Source organism: Mixophyes fleayi, chromosome 4 (genome assembly GCF_038048845.1).
Source record: "Mixophyes fleayi isolate aMixFle1 chromosome 4, aMixFle1.hap1, whole genome shotgun sequence".
In the NCBI taxonomy this organism is placed as follows: domain Eukaryota; kingdom Metazoa; phylum Chordata; class Amphibia; order Anura; family Limnodynastidae; genus Mixophyes; species Mixophyes fleayi.
This window is the reverse complement of record NC_134405.1, coordinates 73,407,643-73,434,339: the sequence shown is the minus strand read 5'-3', so window position 1 is coordinate 73,434,339 and position 26,697 is coordinate 73,407,643. Positions and strand designations below refer to the sequence as shown.

The window sequence follows — 26,697 nt, the reverse complement described above, 5'->3', positions numbered from 1 at the left end:
ACTCACGACAAGGCACAACATGTTGTGTATTCTTATATACCACACTCTTATATACTTCTTTCAGCACTGCTGTTATACTGAGCTGCCAGCATATGCCGTGTCCAGTTTTTTATGAACACATGACCAATGTTGGCTGTATTGGGTGTTAACATATCCATGACTTTGACATGACTCTAGTCGTGTTGCTGATACCATAGCACAGCTAGCACACTCACCAATTTTAGACATCTTTATTTTATTTTTATTCCACCAAATAAAGCATCTTAACAGAAACCTAGTTTGAAAATAAATAATTGGTCCCTTGTCTTCCTAAGAGCCTGTGGTCCAAAATAGTGTGGGGATATTTATGAAAACTGGTGCCACAGAAGGTGGTGAAGCAGCCAATCAGATTCTGTCATTTTTCTAGTACAGTTTACAAAATGATTGGACAACACCATCATCTTCTTTTGCACAGCATTTCAGAAATGTCCTCCAAAGTCTCTTTTAAAGTTTTGCTATATCTAGGCTGCACTACCAGGTAGGGCTGGGAAAGTATCTAGTTTGCCCATTTATTAAAGCAGCCATGGCTGAGAAGCCACACTACTGTTAAGTAACTAGAAATGTCAGAGCACAAGCACATGATTGGCTATTTCCTTCCATGCAGCTGACAGCTAATCAGTAGCCCCTCCCTGAGGTTTGACCATGTGACTGGAAAGGAATCACATGATGTGGCGATGCTGTAAAAGTAACCTTACCTAGATGCATGTTACCATCAGTCTCCTGGATCACTTCAGTAGCAATGATGTCAGTTCAGCTGGTTCTTGTCATGTGCATAATGTGTCTGGCAGTAAGTTGTGTAGCCCTCCATATGTTTTACCGTCAAAATGTAATAATAAATATAGATAGATAGATAGATAGATAGATAGATAGATAGATAGATAAATAGATAGATAGACATACATATGAAGAGAGAGTTATATTATTTAGGTAATTAGGAATGAGAAGTAATATTTACCTATAAATCCTGGCTGAATCCTGGTCCAGTCGCGTGACGCCCTCTACAACAAGGTACGTCCCATTCAGCGCCGGTGCTAGGGTCCTTGGCGCCCTAGGCACAGTGTAAAAAAAAAATCGGGCCGTGATGATGACATCATCATCACGGCCTGTCACTGTCAGTGAGCGGAGGGGAGAAGACAGAGCAGAGAGGAGCAGCTTCATGCAGGTAAGATTCAATAGCCCCTTCCCTCCTCTCCTCCCCGTGGATTTCCGGGTTTTTTTCATTTCGAGGCGCCCTGCAGGTCCCGGCGCCCTAGGCAATTGCCTAACCTTGCCTAATGGGAGCGCCGGGCCTGGTCCCATTGCTGCCAAACCTCACAGCTAGTCGAGATAAATAATGTGAATCGGATGGGGGCCTTTATCCCCTTGAAAGTCACCCCTGTGTGCAAACTGCATTTTAATAGTGGGACATATTGTTTAGAGGTTGACATCAGTTATAATTCATGCACCTGACATCTATCTGTTTAGATATCTCAGATGACATAAGTGCAGGCTAGAGAAGGTGTGTGCAGTGAATGATTACAGAATGCATATAACACATACATGTCTCTGTGTCATGGTCCTAACTGCCAGTTTAACTGTTACTGAGTAGAGCTGGACCCTTCTACTGAACAACAGACCACATTTGTAGGGTATGTGAACAGTGGGCATAATTTTGCATTTTTGTAGTTGTAGAGATTAATATGATGCTAGGTACAAGTTATATTATTCCACATAAGTTTCCACACACATGTACAACAAATCTAGAATCATGCACCTCTCTAATGTTTAATTCTGTTGCAGTTTATGCGCCTGTTTGGTACCTTACCATGACAAGAGAGGCCATAAACCAAATGCACTTAAACTCATATGTTTGTGTATGAGTCATTCACTTACCTCCCTGCATTTCCATGCTGTGTTTTAACCTTTTTCTCCCTCTCCCAGGTGAGGCTCAGTTGGCGGGAAACCTTATGCAGTCAGCGACTAAGTTGGTGCTAATACTGATTGGCCGCAAGTCACTGCCCCCTTTAAAGAAATCCAGCTCTTGGTATTTTGTGTGGGGGACCCCTTGACCTGTTTTGTGTGGGCAAATCATTGTGAGCCCACAGAAGAGGTGTAGTCACTATGACGCCAAATTTATCACTGGCCAATCGCAAAAGATTACCGTATTTTCCGCTCCATAAGACGCACTTTTTCCCCCAAAAAAAGTGGGGAAAAAAGTGTGTGCGTCTTATGGAGTGAATACTGCAAGCCAGCAAAAAAGGAGAGCGGGTAAACTTACGGGTCCAGCAGGCTGAAGAGAAAACGGTGGCAGCGTGGAGAAGCGGGTCCAGCGGGCTGAAGAGAAAACGGTGGCAGCGTGGAGAAGCGGGTCCAGCGGGCTGAAGAGAAAACGGTGGCAGCGTGGAGAAGCGGGTCCAGTGGGCTGAAGAGAAGACACCAGTGCCGGTGGACTGCGCGGTCCTGCGGATCCTCCTGAACTGTCCGTCCCCCCCGCTTATCTGTGAGGACCTAGGTATCACATGGGACGGCACCAGTCATGTGGTGCACGTCCCATGTGATACCTAGGTCCTCACAGATAGGCGGAGAAGTACCGATCTTGCGTGGAGGGAGTAAGGTAAGTTATGGGAGGCTGGAGTCCTGGTGGCTATAGTGTATGTGTTTCCCATGGCTATAGTGTATGTGATGGAGGCTATAGTGTGTGTCATGGAGGCTATAGTGTGTGTGCTGGAGGCTATAGTTTGTGTCATGGAGGCTATAGTGTGTGTGCTGGAGGCTATAGTGTGTGTGATGGAGGCTATAGTGTGTGTCATGGAGGCTATAGTGTGTGTCATGGAGGCTATAGTGTGTGTGCTGGAGGCTATAGTGTGTGTCATGGAGGCTATAGTGTGTGTCATGGAGGCTATAGTGTTTGTCATGGAGGCTATAGTGTGTGTCATGGAGGCTATAGTGTGTGTCATGGAGGCTATAGTGTGTGTCATGGAGGCTATAATGTGTACTTTTTTTCCTGTTTTCCTCCTCTAAAAACTAGGTGCGTCTTATAGTCAGGTGCATCTTATGGAGCGAAAAATACGGTACATCCTGTGACCAGTGGTTAGTGCCGGATGAACATACACTGTTTGTTTTTCTATTAGTTGTTAGCTGACTCGCAGTTTGCTTTCGCCGCTCCCATTTCTTCTTTAATTCAAGAAATTGTGACCTGTTGCCAAAATTTAAATTGTGGTCACTGTTTTTACTTGGATTTTTACTATGGATTAGCGTTTAGTCTTAAATGAAATGGTGAGAAAGGTTTTGTGCAATGAAGAAAAGGGATCAACACTATGTAGTTTAATGTTGTTAAAACAATCTTTACAGATAATATGCACATATAGTAATACTTATAGCCCAGACCTTTATACCACCAGAATTTAAAAAAAAAAAAAATATTGCATAGAGAAAACATGCATGTTTGGTAATAAATATTTACATCTTGAGTGTGAGATTTTGTGTACTGTTTATAGAAATGTTTTAGTTTTTTATGAATGTCCCTCTTTTAACTTTCCATTATCACATCATATGTTTTTGTTAGTTGGTGGAAAGTAAAGACTCACAGTTTTTGGATGATCTGGAAATTGTGGAGAGTGAGGGAAGTGATCACACAAGTGAAGACCTTTCATATACAGAAGGTGTGTACATGTACACCACGAAACATCACACCAACTCCTTTGTGCTTTTCATTGTTCCTCCACACTATAGCGATATTGACAAGAAATAGGATTGGCACCTGTTTGTACCCGGATAGTGAGGTTTTCAAATGGCTTATTTGGTTTTCAGGATTCTGCTCAGGTTTTGGTAATCTTGAAAACCAGATAATTTCATATCATGCATTCCTGAATTAGAGTGAAATTGCTTCTTACAAATTTACAATTTAAAACCAATCATGGGAGAATAAAGGGGATGGGGTGAATCAGTGCACCATTATATGCAGCAGTGAAAACATTATGTTGCAACAGATGCATATACATTATACAATCTTCTTTTTAAACCTGAGAAAAAGTTCTTCTGTTGTTTCTTCACCGCTTCTTTATCTCCAGAGGTCAACCATGTAGTAGTCCCAATACTGCTGGACGAGAAGACTGTTGGTAATACTAAAGTAAGTTAACTGAGATATTAATACGTTATTAAATCAGGTGGGATGACTAATACAACTTGAAATATTGCTGTAATTATTTTTTGGAGCAACATAAGATACAATTTATGTAGCACAAACCTCCACTTTCGTGGAGTTTTGTTTTTTTAGGGATTATGCTAAGTAGACCCTTAGGGTTTATGTAGCAAATATAACCCCCGAAAAATAAAATGAGAGGGTGTATATAGAAAATAGCTAGAGACCAGCAAAATTACCCCCTATCATATCTATAACTGTTTTCTGTACACATGCTCCAGTATAGTGTCTTTGGCACTAACCTGTCCTGAAGTTTTTGCCAGTGAGTCTGTCTACAGTCGCCCCTTCCACCTCATCATATAGCCGTCATCAGAGTAGAACACATTTGCCCCCGAAGATGGCAGGGACTTCAGGACAGGTAAGTGTCATGTAGTCTTTATAGATATGATAGTTGTTATATTTACAAAATAGACCCTGCATTTTGCTAAATAACTTCTAAAACAAAACTCCACTAAAGCATTTAGGCCTCATGTAGAATTTGGATGCTTTTGGGTTTAAAACTTACACATAAAATGCATGTGAAAAAAATGATGTAATGAGTTTATTCTGAGAGCCATGCACCTTAATATATGTTTAATTCAGCGTGGTGTGTTAAATGCGTCCACATGAAGATACATTTAAAGCGCTACAAGATTAAACATTCTAAGTAGATTAATCTTATCATGATGCAACTGCGTACTAGAGACACCGGAAAAAGTGATCCTTGTACCATCGCTCATTGTCTCACAGCCTGTTCAGCACAGGGTAGAATTCACTAGGGCAGGGTGCTCAAGTCCAGTCCTCCATTGCCACCAACAGGTCTTGTTTTCAGGGTTTCTTTGATCATACACAGGTGAGTTAATCTATTTTGGTGGTCAATCATTATCCTGCCTGTTTCAGTAGACGTAAATCCTGAAAACATGACCTGTTGGTGGTACTTTCGGACTGGAGCACCACTGCACTATGGGAATCAGGTCCAGAAAAAAATTGTGATCGGCCCAGTTAGGAAACAAAGATGTTAGGTTAATAATGCCTAAAAGTCCAGCACACACTATAATGGGGCTCTGCATGTTATACTGGTCATCAGATGATAGGACTCTACATTGTATAATTGGGCTCTGCATGTTATACTGGTCATCAGATGATAGGACTCTACATTGTATAATGGGGCTCTGCATGTTATACTGGTCATCAGATGATAGGACTCTACATTGTATAATGGGGCTCTGCATGTTATACTGGTCATCAGATGAAAGGACTCTACATTGTATAATTGGGCTCTGCATGTTATACTGGTCATCAGATGATAGGACTTTACATTGTATAATGGGGCTCTGCATGTTATACTGGTCATCAGATGAAAGGACTCTACATTGTATAATTGGGCACTGCAGGTTATACTGGTCGTCAGATGATAGGACTCTACATTGTATAATGGGGCTCTGAATGTTATACTGGTCATCAGATAATAGGAATCTACATTGTATAATCGAGCTCTGCAGGTTATACTGGTCATCATATGAAAGGACTCTACATTGTATAATGGGGCTCTCTGAATGTTATACTGGTCATCAGATGATAGGAATCTACATTGTATAATGGAGCTCTGCAGGTTATACTGGTCATCAGATGAAAGGACTCTACATTGTATACTGGGGCTCTGCATGTTATCCTGGTCGTCAGATGAAAGGACTCTACATTGTATAATGGGGCTCTGCAGCTTATACTGGTCATCAGATGAAAGAATTCTACATTGTATACTGGGGCTCTGCAGGTTATACTGGTCGTCAGATGAAAGGACTCTACATTGTATAATGGGGCTCTGCATGTTATCCTGGTCGTCAGATGAAAGGACTCTACATTGTATAATGGGGCTCTGCAGCTTATACTGGTCATCAGATGAAAGGACTCTACTGTCACTCACCGGACTGTGAGTGCTTCTTCCCGTATATTTAGGAACCGTGGCCGTCCTCCATCCTGAGGGTCTGCGCATGCGCAGCCCTTTCAAACCCTTCAGTACCTGTTCCTTTAACTTAATTGGCAGATCAGGCAACACTCCCTATATTAAGCACCTGTGGTCAATACCACGTGGCCTGATATTGGAGTCTCATTCCCCATGAGCCTCTGAAGGTGTTCCTGTGTTTCCTCGTGTATTCAGCGCTGCTGATTCCTGTGGTTTCCAGACCACTTCTACTCCTGTGGTTTCCAGACCACTTCAACCCTCCTGTGTTTCATCGTGACTGTTAGCTGATTCCTATCCGCTGCCTCCGTGCACTACAGTCTTCTATCTACTTCAACTCATCTGTGCTTCATCGTGACTGTTAGCTGATTCCTCTCCGCTGCCTCCGTGCACTACAGTCTTCAATCTACTTCAACTCGCCTGTGTTTCATCGTGACTGTTTGGCTGATTCCTATCCGCTGCCTCCGTGCGCTTCAGTCTTCAGCTCATCTCATCTCTCCCGTGTTTCCTCGAGACTGCTACAACTGATTCCTATCCGCTGCTCTCCGTGCTCAACAGTTCCAGCTCAGCTCTGCTCTCCCGTGTTTCATCGTGGCTGCACCTGCTGGTTGCTATCCGCTACCTCCGTGTACCTGCAGAGTCCTGCTGACTGCTACTCCTCAGTTCTACTCGTGTCTACAACTGCTGATCCGCTCTCCGTGCTTCTCTGTGTTCCTGCTGGTCTCTACTCGCCAGTCTGCATCGGATCTGCGCCTCACTGCTTTCATCTCGTCTAGACCATCGCTACTCTTCAGGGTTCTCCAGGAGTCCAGTTCTACATACTACTGCTTCCTGAGTATTTGTTCCCCTGCTGGTCTACCTACCTGTGCGCTGCACCTACTTGATTACCGCTTCACCCTTCAGGGACTTCGCATCCTGCCGGCCTCCAGCCGTTCAGGTATCTCTGCACTCCTGTCTGACAGCCTGCTCCTGAATCACGGTATGCATACTTCTCATTGACTGTGCTGGTGTATTGCATATCTTACTGGACTGAGTTTGTTCTCCTCTGGAGTTTACTATCCGCTGGGACTATTACCATCATTGACTGTGTTATCTTTTGCCCGGATTGTTTCAGTGACTTTCTACTATTGCAGTGCTGTTCAGTCATTACTATATTGTGCATGTTATTGTGGATCAAGGTTAAGGTGCCCGTGTATCCTCTGTATTGCAGTCTCTCCCCGTGCTCCTCCTCACATATATATTCAGTGGTACAACTTGCTGAGGCAGACCACTGATCCCTGTTTCCTGTGTCACCTGTTCCAGTATCCTCTCACTTAGCAGTGGTACAACTTGCTAACGCAGACCACTGACTCCCCGGATACCTCCACTTGGATTTCATTCCTTCACTCAGACAGCGGTACAACTTGCTATCCGCAGACCGCTGACTCTCATCACCTCCTCGTTTCTGTTGGACATTCCTCCTCACTATAGCAGTGGTACAACTTGCTACCGCAGACCACTGACTACCCTCACGTGTCCTTTGTCCATACAGTTCCTCGTGTATTACTACATCCATATTACCAGTGCTGCTAGTCATAGACTTTCCTGAGCATCTCTATCATCTGCTATTTCCTGTTCCGTGATCACCCTGCTACCAGAGTACCATATTACCATCTATACTGCTCTGGTAAGCCTATCACCTGGTGATCCCTGGGTAAAGACTCCTAGTGCCCGTGACAGTAAGATCAGGCCATGACAGACCCAGATACGGAACCTACAGCTAAAGAGATGCTGCGGCATCTGGTTACCCGTATTGAGCAACAGGAAGTTCGCCAACGGCATTTACTGCGGTGTTACCAGGCGTTAGCCTCCCAAAGAACGTCTGTGCACGATGCCACAACTACTGTTGATGCTCCTGTGCCTTCATCCGTTTCCCCAGTGCCATCCCAGGTGTTTACGGCTTCCACGCTTCACCTGCCTACTCCGTCAAAATACGATGGAGACCCCAAAACTTGTAGGGGTTTTCTTACTCAATGCTCAGTTCATTTTGAGCTCCAACCTCAAAATTTTTCTACCCATCGTTCCAGAGTGGCCTATCTTATTTCATTGTTTTCTGGACAAGCTCTCGCATAGGCTACCCCTCTGTGGGAAAGAAACGATCCATTGTTACAGGATAGTGCCGAATTTATTTCCACGTTCCGAAGTGTATTCGATGAACCAGGTCGTGTTATTTCCGCTGCATCCAGCATTCTCCGTCTTCGCCAAGGATCTCGCACTGTGGCTCAGTACGTCATTCGATTTCGGATATTAGCCTCTGAACTTCAGTGGAACGCTGAGGCACTGATCGCCGCCTTCTGGCAGGGGCTTTCCGATAAAATTAAAAACGCACTGACCTCACAAGAAGTACCCTCCTCTTTAGAAGATTTGATCTCTCTTTGCCATCGTGTAGACATGAGGTTTCGTGAAAGAGAATCTGAGAAAACAACTTCGGTTAAAACACCTCTTCTCTCAAATCCTCAATTTCACCCAGCTTCATCTCCGGTGATACCCATGGAGATAGGTCGCTCCAAATTAACTTTAGAGGAGAGGGACCGAAGAATAAAGAATAGACTTTGTATCTATTGTGCTGATTCTACGCATATGCTCAATTCTTGTCCCAGGAAATGCCGGGCTCTAACCAATACTGGGGAGATAAGGTTAGGGTTCCTGGAGTCCTCTCCATCTTCTACGAAATTAAAAGTCTGCGCTTTTGATGTGACGATTTCCTTTGCTACCAAATCCTTTGAGTCTCAAGCACTGATTGATTCTGGAGCAGCAGGAAATTTCATTTCTAAATCCCTAGTGAATCAATGGTCCCTACCAGTGATTACTTTGAAAACACCGATTACTGTGACTGCTATAGATGGATCACGTCTCATCAATGGTCTCATCACCCAGAGTACGTCTCCAGTAACGCTTCAGATTGGTGTGCTACACCATGAAGAGATTTCGTTTTTAATTCTTCCTGTTACGACAAGTCCGATTGTCTTAGGCCTTCCATGGCTTCAATGTCATTCTCCCCAGATTGACTGGCGCACTTCTCAAGTTACGTCTTGGGGAGCTGAATGTCATCATCGTTGTCTCTCTCAAGTGGTTTCATTCAAAAGACAGCATTCGTCTATTCCACCAGGTCCTCCTCCACAGAATCCTTCATCTACAGATCTGTGCGATAAGGTTCAGTCTGAACGCCTTTCTCCTCATCGGGCGTTCGTGACGTCATCGGACGTTGAAGATGGATCTTAGGAGTCATCTTCAAAAAGTCAAGTACTGGTGGTTCACGGTCACCATCCGTCTTTTCCGGAATTTCCTGCCCTCCCTCCCACCCAAGTTCCTACTGTAGAGACTGTTTGTCAGACCTTCAAAAATATTTGGTCTCAGGTCAAAACCTGTTTAAAGAAGACATCTGCCAAATATAAGTCTTTCGCAGATAAGAAGAGGCGGGCTATTCCACCACTAAATATTGGAGATCGTGTCTGGTTATCTACCAAAAATATTCGTTTGAAGGTCCCATCTATGAAATTCGCTCCTCCTTTTATTGGTCCATATAGGATCATTCAAGTAATAAATCCAGTTTGTGTCAAACTTCTACTTCCTAAGAATCTTCGTATTTCCAATGCCTTCCATGTGTCCTTGCTCAAACCTCTCATCATCAACCGTTTCTCGACTCCTCCTTCAGCACCTCAGCCAGTTCAAGTTCATCAGGAGGAAGATTTCGAGATTACTCAGGTATTGGACGCAAAAATTTCGCAAGGAGTTCTCCGTTTCCTCGTTCATTGGAAGGGCTTTGGTCCTGAGGAGCGTTCATGGATCAAAGCTGAAGATCTCAACGCCCCAGCTCTTCTTAAGAAGTTTTATTCCAAAAATCCGGACAAGCCCGGTTCCAGGCGTTCTGTGCCCACCTTTAAAAGGGGGGGTACTGTCACTCACCGGACTGTGAGTGCTTCTTCCCGTATATTTAGGAACTGTGGCCGTCCTCCATCCTGAGGGTCTGCGCATGCGCAGCCCTTTCAAACCCTTCAGTACCTGTTCCTTTAACTTAATTGGCAGATCAGGCAACACTCCCTATATTAAGCACCTGTGGTCAATACCACGTGGCCTGATATTGGAGTCTCATTCCCCATGAGCCTCTGAAGGTGTTCCTGTGTTTCCTCGTGTATTCAGCGCTGCTGATTCCTGTGGTTTCCAGACCACTTCTACTCCTGTGGTTTCCAGACCACTTCAACCCTCCTGTGTTTCATCGTGACTGTTAGCTGATTCCTATCCGCTGCCTCCGTGCACTACAGTCTTCAAACCCCTTCAACTCTGCTGTGTTTCATCGTGACTGTTAGCTGATTCCTATCCGCTGCCTCCGTGCACTACAGTCTTCAAACCACTTCAACTCTGCTGTGTTTCATCGTGACTGTTAGCTGATTCCTATCCGCTGCCTCCGTGCACTACAGTCTTCTATCTACTTCAACTCATCTGTGCTTCATCGTGACTGTTAGCTGATTCCTCTCCGCTGCCTCCGTGCACTACAGTCTTCAATCTACTTCAACTCGCCTGTGTTTCATCGTGACTGTTTGGCTGATTCCTATCCGCTGCCTCCGTGCGCTTCAGTCTTCAGCTCATCTCATCTCTCCCGTGTTTCCTCGAGACTGCTACAACTGATTCCTATCCGCTGCTCTCCGTGCTCAACAGTTCCAGCTCAGCTCTGCTCTCCCGTGTTTCATCGTGGCTGCACCTGCTGGTTGCTATCCGCTACCTCCGTGTACCTGCAGAGTCCTGCTGACTGCTACTCCTCAGTTCTACTCGTGTCTACAACTGCTGATCCGCTCTCCGTGCTTCTCTGTGTTCCTGCTGGTCTCTACTCGCCAGTCTGCATCGGATCTGCGCCTCACTGCTTTCATCTCGTCTAGACCATCGCTACTCTTCAGGGTTCTCCAGGAGTCCAGTTCTACATACTACTGCTTCCTGAGTATTTGTTCCCCTGCTGGTCTACCTACCTGTGCGCTGCACCTACTTGATTACCGCTTCACCCTTTAGGGACTTCGCATCCTGCCGGCCTCCAGCCGTTCAGGTATCTCTGCACTCCTGTCTGACAGCCTGCTCCTGAATCACGGTATGCATACTTCTCATTGACTGTGCTGGTGTATTGCATATCTTGCTGGACTGAGTTTGTTCTCCTCTGGAGTTTACTATCCGCTGGGACTATTACCATCATTGACTGTGTTATCTTTTGCCCGGATTGTTTCAGTGACTTTCTACTATTGCAGTGCTGTTCAGTCATTACTATATTGTGCATGTTATTGTGGATCAAGGTTAAGGTGCCCATGTATCCTCTGTATTGCAGTCTCTCCCCGTGCTCCTCCTCACATATATATTCAGTGGTACAACTTGCTGAGGCAGACCACTGATCCCTGTTTCCTGTGTCACCTGTTCCAGTATCCTCTCACTTAGCAGTGGTACAACTTGCTAACGCAGACCACTGACTCCCCGGATACCTCCACTTGGATTTCATTCCTTCACTCAGACAGCGGTACAACTTGCTATCCGCAGACCGCTGACTCTCATCACCTCCTCGTTTCTGTTGGACATTCCTCCTCACTATAGCAGTGGTACAACTTGCTATCGCAGACCACTGACTACCCTCACGTGTCCTTTGTCCATACAGTTCCTCGTGTATTACTACATCCATATTACCAGTGCTGCTAGTCATAGACTTTCCTGAGCATCTCTATCATCTGCTATTTCCTGTTCCGTGATCACCCTGCTACCAGAGTACCATATTACCATCTATACTGCTCTGGTAAGCCTATCACCTGGTGATCCCTGGGTAAAGACTCCTAGTGCCCGTGACATCTACATTGTATAATGGGGCTCTGCATGTTATACTGGTCATCAGATGAAAGGACTCTACATTGTATAATTGGGCTCTGCAGGTTATACTGGTCATCAGATGATAGGCCTCTACATTGTATAATGGGGCTCTGCATGTTATACTGGTCATCATATGATAGGACTCTACATTGTATAATGGGGCTCTGCAGGTTATACTGGTCATCAGATGAAAGGACTCTACATTGTATAATGGGGCTCTGAATGTTATACTGGTCATCAGATGATAGGAATCTACATTGTATAATGGAGCTCTGCAGGTTATACTGGTCATCAGATGAAAGGACTCTACATTGTATACTGGGGCTCTACATGTTATCCTGGTCGTCAGATGAAAGGACTCTACATTGTATAATGGGGCTCTGCAGCTTATACTGGTCATCAGTTGAAAGGACTCTACATTGTATAATGGGGCTCTGCAGGTTATACTGGTCATCAGATGAAAGGACTCTACATTGTATAATGGGGCTCTGCAGGTTATACTAGTCATCAGATGAAAGGATTCTACATTGTATAATGGGGCTCTGCATGTTATACTGGTCATCAGATGAAAGGACTCTACATTGTATAATTGGGCTCTGCAGGTTATACTGGTCATCAGATGATAGGACTCTACATTGTATAATGGGGCTCTGCATGTTATACTGGTCATCAGATGAAAGGACTCTACATTGTATAATGGGGCTCTGCAGGTTATACTGGTCATCAGATGAAAGGACTCTACATTGTATAATGGGGCTCTGCAGGTTATACTAGTCATCAGATGAAAGGACTCTACATTGTATAATGGGGCTCGGCATGTTATACTGGTCATCAGATGATAGGAATCTACATTATATAATGGAGCTCTGCAAGTTATACTGGTCATCAGATGAAAGGACTCTACATTGTATACTGGGGCTCTGCATGTTATCCTGGTCGTCAGATGAAAGGACTCTACATTGTATAATGGGGCTCTGCAGGTTATACTAGTCATCAGATGAAAGGACTCTACATTGTATAATGGGGCTCTACATGTTATACTGGTCATCAGATGATATGACTACATTGTATACTGGGGCTCTGCATGTTATACTGGTCATCAGATGATAGGACTCTACATTGTATACCGGGGCTCTGCATAGTGTTTTGATCACCAGCTAATGAAACCCTACATGGTATTATGGTCACAATGAGGCAAAGCTTAGTATATTGATAAGCAGATGATGGGATTGCATTTTATATATTTCTGATATTGCTGTGTTTTATTCAATATTAACTCTTTGAAATAGATTTTGTTATTAGCCTTCCTGGGGGTGTAAAATCACACCTACTTCCAGCAAGCCACATCTATGCTTTGGTGCAGACCATGAGATGCCAGTCAGAAATTCCAGTTCCAGGAGCGCCAGGCCCTTAATCCCACACTGACCACACACACTATTACCCATTTACAGTATGACTAATGTAATTACGCTGTTTTTCTCTAATAAATGTGTAGGAGCTGTCATATATGATTACCCTGGACGGGACGCGTTATGTTCTTCATCTAGTACGCAATCCGTAAGTCATTTTTATTCATTTCAGCTGCAGACATTTTGCAGACTTGCAAATAACTTAGGAACCAGAGGTTGTTTTGTATGTAAAGGGAGATTTAAAACATAAATGAGGCAGCAAGGACCATCCTTTCGAATTGTTGTACTAATCCCCTCCTCTCCTCCTTCAAACATGCCCTCATCTCTCCTATTCTAAAAAAAACTAATCTCGATCCCACCACACTCGCCAACTACCGCCCCATTTCTCTTCTCCCCTACGCCTCTAAACTTCTCGAGCGAATTGTTTGCAACCGCCTCACCTGTCACCTCTCTGACAATTCCCTCCTTGACCCTGTCCAATCTGGCTTCCGCCCCCTCCACTCTACCGAAACTGCCCTGACCAATGTAACAAATGATCTCCTCTCTGCTAAATCCAGGGGTCACTTCTCCCTGCTCATCCTCCTGGTCCTATCTGCAGCCTTTGACACCGTAGACCATCCCCTCCTCTTGCAGACACTTCACTCTCTCGGTCTCTCTGGCTCTGTCCTTACATGGTTCACTTCCTATCTCGCCAACCGCTCTTTCTCTGTATCTATGTCCGGTTCATCCTCCCCCCCCTCTGCCCTCCCTGTAGGAGTCCCTCAGGGCTCTGTTCTTGGCCCTCTACTCTTCTCCTCCCTTGGTGCTCTCATCACCTCATTCGGCCTTCAGTATCACCTATACGCCGATGATATTCAACTTTACATCTCTTCTCCTGATCTTTCCCCTCCCCTCCTCTCTCGTGTATCTGACTGCCTCTCTGCCATCTCCTCTTGGATGTCCTCTCGCTTTCTCAAAATTAACATTGAAAAAACAGAACTTATTGTTTTCCCTCCGTCTAAGTCCTTATCCCATCTGGATCTCTCCATCACTATTAACAACTCCACAATTTCCTCCGTCCCCCAACTACACTGCCTGGGCGTCACCCTCGACTCCTCCCTCTCTTTTACCCCCTACATTCAATCTCTTGCGCAATCCTGTCGCTTTCAACTTCGTAACATTGCCCGCATCCGGCCCTTCCTATCTAATGAAGCAACCAAAACTATTATCCACACGCTCATCATTTCCCGGCTGGACTACTGCAATCTTCTCCTCACCGGCCTCCCCCACTCTTGCCTTGCCCCCCTTCCTTCTATACTCAATGCGGCGGCGAGGCTTATCTTCCTTTCTCGTCTCCTCTTCTGCCTCCCCTCTTTGCCTTGCCCTTCACTGGCTCCCCTTCCCCTATCGAATTCTTTTCAAACTTCTTACCCTCACCTACAAGGCCCTCTCCCAGTCTACTGCCCCCTATATCTCCAATCTCCTCTCCATCCACACTCCCGCCCGGTCCCTGCGCTCGCCCAATGATCGTCGCCTCTCCTCCACTCTAATAACCTCATCCCACTCCAGAATTCAAGACTTCTCCCGAGCTGCCCCCTTGCACTGGAATGACCTCCCTCGCTCCATCCGTCTATCCCCTAACTTGTGATCCTTCAAATGGGCACTCAAAACTCATCTCTTCCTCAAAGCTTACCAGCCCTCCCTTTAACCCTCTTTCCATGCTCGCTCTCATCTCCTGGACCCTCCTTTGAAAAGGATGCGCTTGCTCCCCTCCTCTGACTCCCTCTGTGCCGATTGTCTGTTGCCCTCCCTTTAGGATGTAAGCTCTAATGAGCAGGGCCCTTCTCCCTCCTGTCTCTCTACCTTCTCTTCTGCTCCAACCTCAATATTTTTGATTTTCCTGGAGCATCTGAAGTCTCGGTATTACTCGTTTATTGTTCTGTACTGTTATTCCCTGTACTGTCCATTGTTTGTACTGTGTTCGGTGCTGCGGAAACCTTGTGGTGCCTTATAAATAAATAATAATAATAATAATAATAATCATCAGTAAAGTGATATTTATCCTTTGAGAATGTTTTAAGTTACCAAAAAAGAGGTTTTGCATATTTAATGATGATGCTGCCCTAGAAATAGAGAGTGAATAAATGCTAGACTACTAATCAAGCATGAAATTAATTCTGCCTATCCCACATATCTATGACCTTCTATCCAATACCCTCTCTTTCGTTATCTTTTACTGAGTAAAATCAGTCGAAAAGACCAAGGGGTAAATGTATGAAACTCCGGGTTCTTCAACACCCGCGAGTTCGGCGTCTTCAGCGCTTAAATTTAAAGCGGCGCTGCCTTGGAAAGGGAAGTTTCCCTTTACAAGGCAGCGCCGCTTTAAATTTAAGTGCTGAAGACGCCAAACTCGCGGGTGTTGAAGATCCCGGAGCTTCATACATTTACCCCCAAGTTGTAAAAAAAAGATTACAAAGAAAACTAGTAAATGAAATGAACATGAAATCATTTCTATGCTGCCCTGAGTATGTGCCTATTTTGCCTATAGAGTAAATAACCTTGGGGCCTATATTATATAATCTTATCCATAAGTTTAGCCCCTGGAAACAATGACTCTGTCCTCCATGCTACAATTAGGTGAAAATCGGAGTTCAACCGATCCCAAATCTTGTTAAAAACCCCTAGTATTTGAGAACACCATGGGGTAAATGTATCAAGCTGAGAGTTTTCCGGCGGGTTTGAGAAACCAATCAGATTCTAACTATCATTTATTTAGTACATTCTACAAAATGATAGCTAGAATCTGATTGGTTGCTATGGGCAATATCTCCACTATTCAAACCCGCCAGAAAACTCTCAGCTTGATACATTTACCCCCATGAGTCAGTTCCTTGTGTACCATTTACTTCTATAGGTACTTACTTATATAGGAGCCATGTATATTATTTAAATAAGCAATATATTATATAGTGTACAGCAATATACTGTATTATAAGTAAGCAATATATTGTTGTTTTTTTGTAATGAACAATACATCACAGCTGACAAGAGAATGTACTATTTTCCCTTTGTAGTTTTCTCGTATCAGCTGACTTTAAAGTCTTTTCATTCACTAAGAGCAAGCAATTGTATTTTTATGAACCACATATTCAGGTAAGTGATATCCAAGTTTATTGAATAAACCAATGAGAAAAGGTTCCATTTTTGTCTGATTTCCAGGGAATGTTCTTGTGCTTTTTCCCCCTCACACTGTATTATAACATTAGCACACCACTATAATATATGCTGAAGGTTTTACTCAATATCACTCTGCTCAATCATCTTATTTGTTGGTCATGTCAGTGTGATATGTATAGATGCAACTGACAAAACAAGATCACTTATTATTTCTATAGATAATATCAGGGCCGGACTGGCCATCTGGCACTTCTGGCAAATGCCAGAAGGGCCGATGGCCAAATGGGCCGGTCTGCTTGCCCGCCGAGCAACAGCACTCTGCGCGCTGCTCGGCGGACGGAGAATTAGTGACAGCCGCCTATGCGACCAATCACATGGGACGGCACCTGTCACGTGGTGCCGTCCCATGTGATTGGTCGCATAGGCGGCTGTCACTGATTCTCCGTCCGCCGGGCAGCGCGCTGAGTGCTGCTGCTGGAAGTAAAAAGGTAAGTGTCTGTGTGTGTGTGTAAGTAATAGTGTGTCTGTGTGTGTAAGTAATAGTGGGGCTAACAAACTGGGGCAAACAAACAGTGGGGCAAACAAACTGGGGCAAATAAACAATGGGGCTAATAAACTGGGGCAAACAAACAATGGGGCTAGCAAACTGGTGCAAACAAACAGTGGGGCAAACAAACAATGGGGCTAACAAACTGGGGCAAACAAACAATGGGGCTAACAAACTGGGGCAAACAAACAGTGGGGCAAACGAACTGGGGCAAACAAACAATGGAGCTAATAAACGGGCAAACAGTGGGGCAAACAAACTGGGGCAAACAAACAATGGGGCTAACAAACAGTGGGGCAAACTGGGGCTAAAACAAACAGTGGGGCTAAAACAAACAGTGGGGCAAACAAACAGTGGGGCAAACAAACTGGGGCTAAAACAAACAGTGGGGCTAAAACAAACAGTGGGGCTAACAAACAGTGGGGCAAACAAATAGTGGGGATAACAAACAGTGGGGCAAACTGGAGCAAACAAACAGTGGAGCAAACAGTGCGCCTAATAGTGGGGCCCCATGTTGCTATAGTGTGCGTGTGTGTTTGGCCATGTTCATATAGTGTGCGTGCGCAGTATTTTATATATAATATGTGAGGGAAGGGAAGATCTTAATATAGTGTTGGGAGGTAGGCTATTTAATTGTGGAGTGTAGGTGGGGGCTAATTATTTAAGGTGAGGTGAAAGAACCTTTAATTTAATGCTGGGGTGGGCTATCAATTGAATATAGGGCTGATTTTGGGGAGGAGAGCTATTTATTAAATGCGAATATGAATTATTTGTTGGGGATGGTTGTGGAAAATGGCTATATTTATTAAACTTTAATACTATTTAATTTATTGTTGGGACTGTTTGGAGGGAGGGAAATATGTTTTGAGTAAATGGGTATACTGTTAATTTAATGTTGGGGCTGGTTGGAGGGAAATAGGTCTATTTATTAAATGTGAATATTATTATTATTGTGGGGACTGGAGGGAGGCCTAATTATAAAATGTGAGTGCTATTGTTTTAACCCCATTTTTTTCAAAATAGGGCATCCAATATTCCAGGATCAAGACAAGAAAGAACTGAGCTAAAGAAACCAGCTGCTACAAGTGGTGAAAGTGAGCAAGACAGGTAGGAGAGAGCAGGACAATCTGCCAACTGTCCTGAATCTGGTGGGGCAGTCCTGAATTTGGGTGACTGTCTCACATAGTCAGGATTTGGTTTTACTGCAAGGACAGTTGGGAGGTATGTCCCGCTTCACTACGTACTGCTTGTGAAGGCAAAGCTGCGTGCTTCTAACAGTAGGGTACACAGTATTGCCTGTGTATTTGTCTAAAATGATAACCATGTTACATAATAGGGCCCTACTGTCTTAAATACCTTGGGCCACCTGCGCCTTAATCCAGCTCTAGTTAGGGGAAGGGAACTGAATCAATGCCCCATGTTGGCCACACCCACAACAAAATGCGGCCACGCCCTTTTTGGCGCCGCCGTCACACGATTTCTTTCATGTTTGAACTGAGGTGGGCCTGTGTATGTTAAATGCCAGGGCTGATTTTTAGTCCCGGTCCGGCCCTGGATAATATACTCAAACATGGAGCAGAGAGACAAATGCTGTAAATATGTCTGAAAATTGGAGTCACGTCCTTTGAAAAGAGGTTTCATTAGTTCATTCATTAGTTCTTGGTTCTCCAACTACTCTCCTAGAAATATGTCTGATTTGGAGTGTTTAATCTGTTTCTTCTGTGCTCCATTATTGAGAATTTCTTCAATTGTGTGCAAAAAACCTTCTAAAGATTCATAGAGATACTTTACAATCGAAGGGAACAGAAAGTGGAAGTTCCAAACCAGATAAATCTTATTTTTATAGAATATGGAGTCAATGTACAACCATTTTAAGGATAATCTACCTCCACTTAAATCTTATTCCACTTTTATAAAATATCCCCTATAATAATATTTCTTGTGGGTGTGATATAGCCTTTACTATATATTATCAGGATATAAGAAGTCACTGTGGAGTTCTACAGAAAGTCACAGGCTGAGTAGGGAAGACTTATACTTTGTAGGGAAGACTTAATGTATTATATATTTTGGCTTATTAACTCTCTTATCATCAGATACGCTCCCTGACAATTGTAGTTTATGTATTGTTTTTAGACCAAGTGCTATTATCAAGGATACATGGAAGATTATCCAAACTCAGCAGTGGCCGTGAGCATATGTACTGGACTTAGGTAAATTCAAATATGGGAAAATGCCTGAGTAGGTGGTAGGTGATTACAGCAGACCACAAAATAGTGATTGCAATGAAGACTTCTGTGTCACCATTCTTTGTAGGGGTACCATGCAGACAGAGGAGTTTAAGTATGTCATTGAGCCAGACGGACAAGTGGAGGATTTCAGTCACATTGTTTACAATGCAGAAGCTTTTGAAACCTATGTGAAGTGTGACTTAGACACATCTAACGCGCTAAGCATAAGACCAGACATGGATAATATACAGGTACAGATTATTTTCCATATCATTGCTTATTGCAGAGCTTCTCATCACATTTAATGTAAAATAGAAGCTTTCTGATGTACAGTCATGGCCAAAATTTTTGAGAATGACACAAATATTACTTTTCATAAAGTCTGCTGCCTCAGTTTTTATTGCATATACTCCAGAATGTCATAAAGAATGATCAGATGAATTGCAATTCATTTTAAAGTCCCTCTTTGCCATGACAATGAACTTTATCCCCAAAACAACATTTCCACTGCAATTCAGCCCTGCCACTAAAGGACCAGGCTGACATCAGGTCAGTGATTTTCTCATTAACACAGGTGAGAGTGTTGACGAGGACAAGGCTGGAGATCACTCTATCATGCTGATTGAGTTAGAATAACAGACTGGAAGCTTTAAAAGGAGGGTGGTGCTTGAAATCATTGTTCTTCCTCTGTTAACCATGGTTATCTGCAAGGAAACACGTGCAGTCATCATTGCTTTGCACAAAAAGCACTTCATAAGCAAGGATATTGCTGCTAGTAAGATTGCACCTAAACCAACCATTTATCGGATCATCAAGAACTTCAAGGAGAGATGTTCAATAGTTGTGAAAAAGGCTTCAGGGAGCTTAAGAACGTCCAGCAAGCGCCAGGACCATCTCCTAAAGTTGATTCAGCTGCGGGACCGGGCACCATTAGTGCAGAGCTTGCTCAGCAATGGCAGCAGGCAGGTGTGAGTGCATCTGCACGCACAGTGAGGCAAAGTTTTTTGGAGGATGGCCTGATGTGAAGAAGGCCAGCAATAAGCCTCTTCTTTCCAGGAAAAACATCAGGGATAGACTGATATTCTGCAAAAGGTACAGGGATTGGACTACTGAGGACTGGGGTAAAGTCATTTTCTCTGATGAATCCCCTTTCAGATTGTTTGGGGCATCTGGAAAAACGCTTGTCTGGAGAAGGAAAGGTGAGCGCTACCATCAGTCCTGTGTCATGCCAACAGTAAAGCATCCTGAGACCATTCATGTGTGGGGTTGCTTCTCAGCCAAGGGAGTAGGCTCACTCACAATCTTGCCTAAGAACACAGCCATGAATAAAGAATGGTACCAAAACATCCTCCAAGAGCAACTTCTCCCAACAATCCAAGAACAGTTTGGTAACGAACAATGCCTTTTTCAGCATGATAGAGCACCTTGCCATAAGGCAAAAGTGATAACTAAGTGACTTGGGGATCAAAACATCTAAATTTTGGGTCCATGGCCAGGAAACTCCCCAGACTATAATCCCACTGAGAACTTGTGGTGAATCCTCAAGAGGCAGGTGGACAAACAAAAACCCACAAATTCTATCAAACTCCAAGCATTGATTAGGCCATCAGTCAGTATGTGGCCCAGAAGTTGATTGACAGCATGCCAGGGTGAATTGCTGAGGTCTTCAAAAAGAAGGGTCAACACTGCAGATATTGACTCTTTGCATAAACTTAATGTAATTATCAATAAATGGCTTTGACACTTGTATCATGCTTGTAATTATACTTCAGTATACCATAGCAACATCTGATAAAAAGATCTAAAAACACTGAAGCAGCAAACTTTGTGAAAATCAATACTTGTGTCATTCTCAAAACTTTTGGCCATGACTAATTGTATGAATTTGAGTCACTAATATGGATACTGGATCTCCAGTAACATTTTTGTTTACAGACTTCTCTGTAATCTGTGAGGGTTTTTATTGTTCTTACCCTATTTCATAAAGTGTCTTTAGCAGAGACATTCATGCTCTTTAAGCTATGTGAGATGGCTATTCCCCCACAACAAACAATTTTCCACTTTTGTGAATGAGTTGTTGATACATGTTTCAACACTAGTGGACACTAGTACAAAGGTGTACAAACAATTCATCTGTGTTTGGAATAATTAAGTGTCCTATAACTGATGAATGAGCAATATATAAATGTATTGTCACGGGCACTAGGAGTCTTTACCCAGGGATCACCAGGTGGTAGGCTTACCAGAGCAATGTAGATGGTAATAGGGTACTCTGGTAGCTGGGTGATCACGGAATAGGAAATGGTAACTGATGAGATGCTCAGGAAAGTCTATGACTAGCAGCACTGGTAATATGGAGGTAATAATACACGAGGAACTGTATGGACAAGGGCACGTGAAGGTAGTCAGTGGTCTGCGATAGCACGTTGTACCACTGCTATAGTGAGGAGGAATGTCCAACAGAGACAAAGGGGTGATGAGAGTCAGCGGTCTGCGGATAGCAAGTTGCACCGCTGTCTGAGTGAAGGAATGGAATCCAAGTGGAGGTTTCCGGGTAGTCAGTGGTCTGCGGTAGCAAGTTGTACCACTGCTATGTGAGAGGGTACTGGAACAGGTGATACCGGAAACAGGGATCAGTGGTCTGTCATGAGCAAGTTGTACCACTGAATATATATGTGAGGAGGTGCACAGGGAGAGACTGCAACACAGGATATACACAGGCACCTTATATACGATCCACAGTAACATGCACAATATATATATAAATGACTGAACAGATCTGCAAATATAGAAAGTCTCTTGAAGCAGTCCAGCACAAGTTAACACAGTCAATGATGGCAATAGACTCAGCGGATAGCAGACTCCAGAGGAGAACCAAACACAGTCCAGCAAGATATGCAATACACCAGCACAGTCAATGAGAAGTATGCATACCGTGGTTCAGAAGCAGGCAGTCAGATAGGAGTGCAGCGATACCTGAACGGCAGGAGGCCGGCTGGATGAGAAGTCCCAGGATAGATGAGGTAGCGGTCTAGTAGGTGCAGCGCACAGGTAAGTAGACCAACAGGGACACGAATCCACAGGAATCAGTAATACGTGGAACTGGACTCATGGAGGACCCAGGAGAATGGAGATGATCCAGCAGAGGAGTAGTAGATGAGATACGAATCCAATGCTGACAGGAGGGTAGAGACCAGCGGGACACGTGAAGGCGTGGAGAGCGGATCAGCAGGAGATGGACGATAGTGCAGACAGCAGCAGCAGGACTCTGCGCCCACGGAGGTAACCAGGGGCAACCAACAGGACCCACAGTGATGGAACACGGGATGGCAGAGTAGACCAGGAGCTGTAGATCCAGGAGTGTAGCGGATGGCAACGTGAGCAGTAGACTGGAAACACAGGAGAGCTGAGATGAGGCGGCAATGCACAGGGGTAGCGGATAGGAATCAGCTAACAGTCACAATGATGAACACAGGCGAGTTGCAAGCTGGAGACTGTAGGGCACGGAAGCAGCGGATAGGAATCAGCTAACAGTCACGGTGATGAACACAGGCGAGTTGCAAGCTGGAGGCTGTAGTGCACGGAGGCAGCGGATAGGAATCAGCTAACAGTCACGATGATGAACACAGACGAGTTGCAAGCTGGAGACTGTAGTGCACGGAAGCAGCGGATAGGAGTCAGCTCAGGAACTTGATGATGATCAGGTGAGTGGATGTGAAGTGAAGGCTGGAGTGCACGGAGGCAGCAGATAGGAATCAGCAAACAGCCACAATGATAATAATAGCGTTGAAGTGATTTAGAAGACTGTAGTGCACGGAGGCAGCGGATAGGAATCAGCAAACAGTCACAATGATAATAATAGCGTTGAAGTGATTTAGAAGACTGTAGTGCACGGAGGCAGCGGATAGGAATCAGCAAACAGTCACGATGATGCAGTTGATGGTAGAAGTGGTATGGGAACCACAGGAGTAGAAGTGGTTTGGAAACCACAGAGGTAGAAGTGGTTTGGAAACCACAGGAATCAGCAGGGCTGAATACACGAGGAATACAGGAACACCTTCAGAGACTCATGGGGAATGAGACTCCAAGATCAGGCAACGTGGTGTTGACCACAGGTGCTTAATATAGGGAGTGTTGCCTGATCTGCCAATTGAGTTAAAGGAACATACACTGAAAAATATAGGAAAGGGCTGCGCATGCGCAGACCCTCAGGATGGCGGACGACCACGGTTCCTAAATGTCCGAGAAGAGGCACTCACGGTCCGGTGAGTGACAGTACCCCCCCTTTTAAAGGTGGGCACAGAACGCCTGGAACCGGGCTTGTCCGGATTTTTGGCATAAAACTTCTTCAAAAGGGCAGGAGCATTAAGATCTTCAGCCTTGATCCAAGAGCGCTCCTCAGGACCAAAGCCCTTCCAATGAACGAGGAACTGAAGACCTCCTCGCGAAATTTTTGCGTCTAGCACCTCAGTGATCTCGAAATCCTCCTCCTGATGGACTTGAACTGGCTGCGGAGCTGAGGGAGGAGTTGAGAAACGGTTGATAATCAGAGGTTTGAGCAAGGATACGTGGAAGGCATTAGAAATCCGAAGATTCTTAGGAAGAAGAAGTTTCACACATACTGGATTGATTACTTGAATGATCCTATATGGACCAATAAAACGGGGGGCGAATTTCATGGATGGAACCTTCAAACGAATATTTTTGGTGGATAACCAGACACGATCTCCAATTTTTAGTGGGGGAATAGCCCGCCTCTTCTTATCTGCGAAAGATTTATATTTGATAGATGTCTTCTTTAAACAGGTTTTGACCTGAGACCAGATATTTTTAAAGGTCTGACAAACAGTTTCCACCGCAGGAACTTGGGTGGGCGGGAGGGCAGGAAATTCCGGAAAAGACGGATGGTGACCGTAGACCACAAAAAATGGAGTTTTGGATGATGATTCATGATACATGTTGTTATGGGCGAATTCAGCCCAAGGAAGCAACTCTACCCAGTTGTCTTGATTGGCTGATGAAAACATTCTTATAAACGTCTCAAGATCTTGATTGACACGTTCAGTTTGTCCGTTAGATTGCGGATGGTAAGAAGATGAGAGTGCTAATCGTATGCCCAAGGTTTTACAAAGGGCTCGCCAGAATCTGGAAACGAATTGTACTCCTCTATCAGACACAATCTCAGACGGACATCCATGGATACGGAAGATCTCTTTAATGAAATGTTCAGCCAGGATGGACGAGGAAGGCAAACCAGGCAGAGGGATGAAATGAGCCATCTTCGAAAATCTGTCCACCACCACCCAAATAGTGTTATGATTCTTACTGGGTGGTAAGTCAGTAACGAAATCCATACTAATATGGGTCCATGGTTTGGACGGAATGGGTAGTGGTCGTAGCAACCCTGCTGGAGTTCTACGGGAGGATTTGAACTGAGAGCATAGTTCACAGGAAGCAATGAACTCTTTGACGTCTCTCCTCATTGAAGGCCACCAGTAACTTCGAGAGAGGATCTCAAAAGTCTTGTGTTCACCGGCGTGTCCAGAAAAACGAGAGGCATGGAACCACGAAAGGATTTTCCTCCTTAGAGTAGGAGGCACGAGGGTCTTCCCAAATGGTAGTGTTTTGGTGGATGAAGCAGCCAGTGAGATACATTTGGGATCTAGAATGGTATGGTTGGAACCCTCTTCTATATCAGAGGACGTCACAAAGGCTCTAGATAAAGCATCAGCTTTTTTGTTCTTGGCAGCTGGTTTGAAGGTAATTATTAATTCAAAACGGGAAAAGAAAAGAGACCATCTTGCTTGACGAGGGTTCAAGCATTGGGCAGACTGGAGATATGACAAGTTCTTATGATCCGTGAAGATCGTCACCGGATGGCGAGCTCCCTCCAATAAGTATCTCCATTCCTCTAATGCGGCTTTGATAGCCAGTAATTCCTTGTCCCCGATGGTATAATTCTTCTCTGCGGGCAGGAGACCCCGAGAATAGAAGGCACAAGGATGGAACTTTTGCTGTTCAGAGCGTTGGGAGAGAATAGCTCCTAAGCCCACATTAGAGGCATCTACTTCTAGGAAGAAGGGGAGTGTCACATCAGGCTGTCGAAGGATTGGAGCCGAAGAGAAGGACTCTTTTAGTGTTTGAAAGGCTTGAAGAGCCTCAGGTGACCATTGCTTAGGATTAGCCCCTTTTCGAGTCAGGGCCACAATAGGAGATGCAATGGAGGAAAAGTCTTGAATGAAGCGTCTATAGTAATTGGCAAAACCTAAAAAACGCTGGATAGCACGAAGAGTAGTTGGCTGGGGCCAATGTAGTACAGCACTCACTTTGTCTGGATCCATCTTCAGGCCAACTCCGGAAACTATATACCCCAAGAATGGAATCTGGGGTAATTCGAATGAACATTTTTCTAATTTACAGAACAATGAATTTTTCCGTAGTCTGGAGAGGACTTCTGCCACATGTAGGTGGTGAGAAGGCAGGTCCTGTGAAAAAATCAGTATGTCGTCCAGGTAGACGACGACACATACATATAATAAGTCCCGAAAGATCTCATTGATGAAACCTTGAAAAACAGCGGGGGCATTACACAGCCCGAAAGGCATTACCAGATATTCGTAATGCCCGTCTCTGGTGTTAAACGCTGTCTTCCATTCGTCACCGGAACGGATTCTGATTAAATTATAGGCACCACGAAGATCCAACTTAGTAAAGATACGGGCTCCCTTGATGCGATCGAATAGCTCAGTGATCAACGGAATAGGATACCGATTCTTGATAGTAATGGCATTGAGTCCACGAAAATCTATGCAAGGGCGTAATGATCCATCCTTCTTTTTGACGAAGAAGAACCCAGCTCCAGCGGGCGAGGTGGAAGGTCGAATGAACCCACGCTGGAGGTTCTCCTGTATATACTCAGAAGTAGCTTGAGTCTCAGGTAACGAAAGTGGATAGACCCGGCCCCTGGGGGGAGTCTTGCCAGGAAGAAGGTCGATCGGACAATCCCAAGAACGATGAGGAGGAAGACGTTCAGACTGAGCTTTATCAAAAACATCGGTAAATGAAGCATATTGAGGAGGGAGTCCCGATGAGGTAGATGAGATGGAAGATTGCTGTACTTTGAGAGGAATGACTTGGGAAAGGCAATGATGGTGACATTCAGACCCCCAAGACGTGACTTGAGGGGTGCGCCAGTCAATCTGGGGAGAGTGACACTGAAGCCATGGAAGGCCTAAGACAATCGGACTTGTCGTAACAGGAAGGATTAAAAACGATATTTCTTCATGATGCAGGGCACCAATCTGAAGGGTTACTGGAGACGT

The 26,697-nt window shown here is 44.5% G+C and overlaps 1 protein-coding gene across 2 annotated transcripts in view; it reads left to right on the top strand.

Annotated features, from left to right (window-relative positions):
- Positions 1 to 445: 445 nt before the first annotated feature.
- The window catches only part of LOC142151627 (disintegrin and metalloproteinase domain-containing protein 9-like), an 89,840-nt gene continuing 63,588 nt past the window's right edge, over positions 446 to 26,697 (top strand). The window contains exons 1-7 of one of the 2 annotated variants that reach the window (XM_075207465.1): positions 446 to 826; positions 3,584 to 3,680; positions 4,089 to 4,147; positions 13,528 to 13,589; positions 16,495 to 16,573; positions 19,281 to 19,357; positions 19,461 to 19,626. In XM_075207465.1, the coding sequence (XP_075063566.1) occupies positions 743 to 826; positions 3,584 to 3,680; positions 4,089 to 4,147; positions 13,528 to 13,589; positions 16,495 to 16,573; positions 19,281 to 19,357; positions 19,461 to 19,626 (624 nt within the window). In that variant the 5' untranslated portion in view covers positions 446 to 742. The remainder of the gene's footprint in view (positions 827 to 3,583; positions 3,681 to 4,088; positions 4,148 to 13,527; positions 13,590 to 16,494; positions 16,574 to 19,280; positions 19,358 to 19,460; positions 19,627 to 26,697) is intronic. The other variant, XM_075207464.1, reaches the window with a different exon arrangement.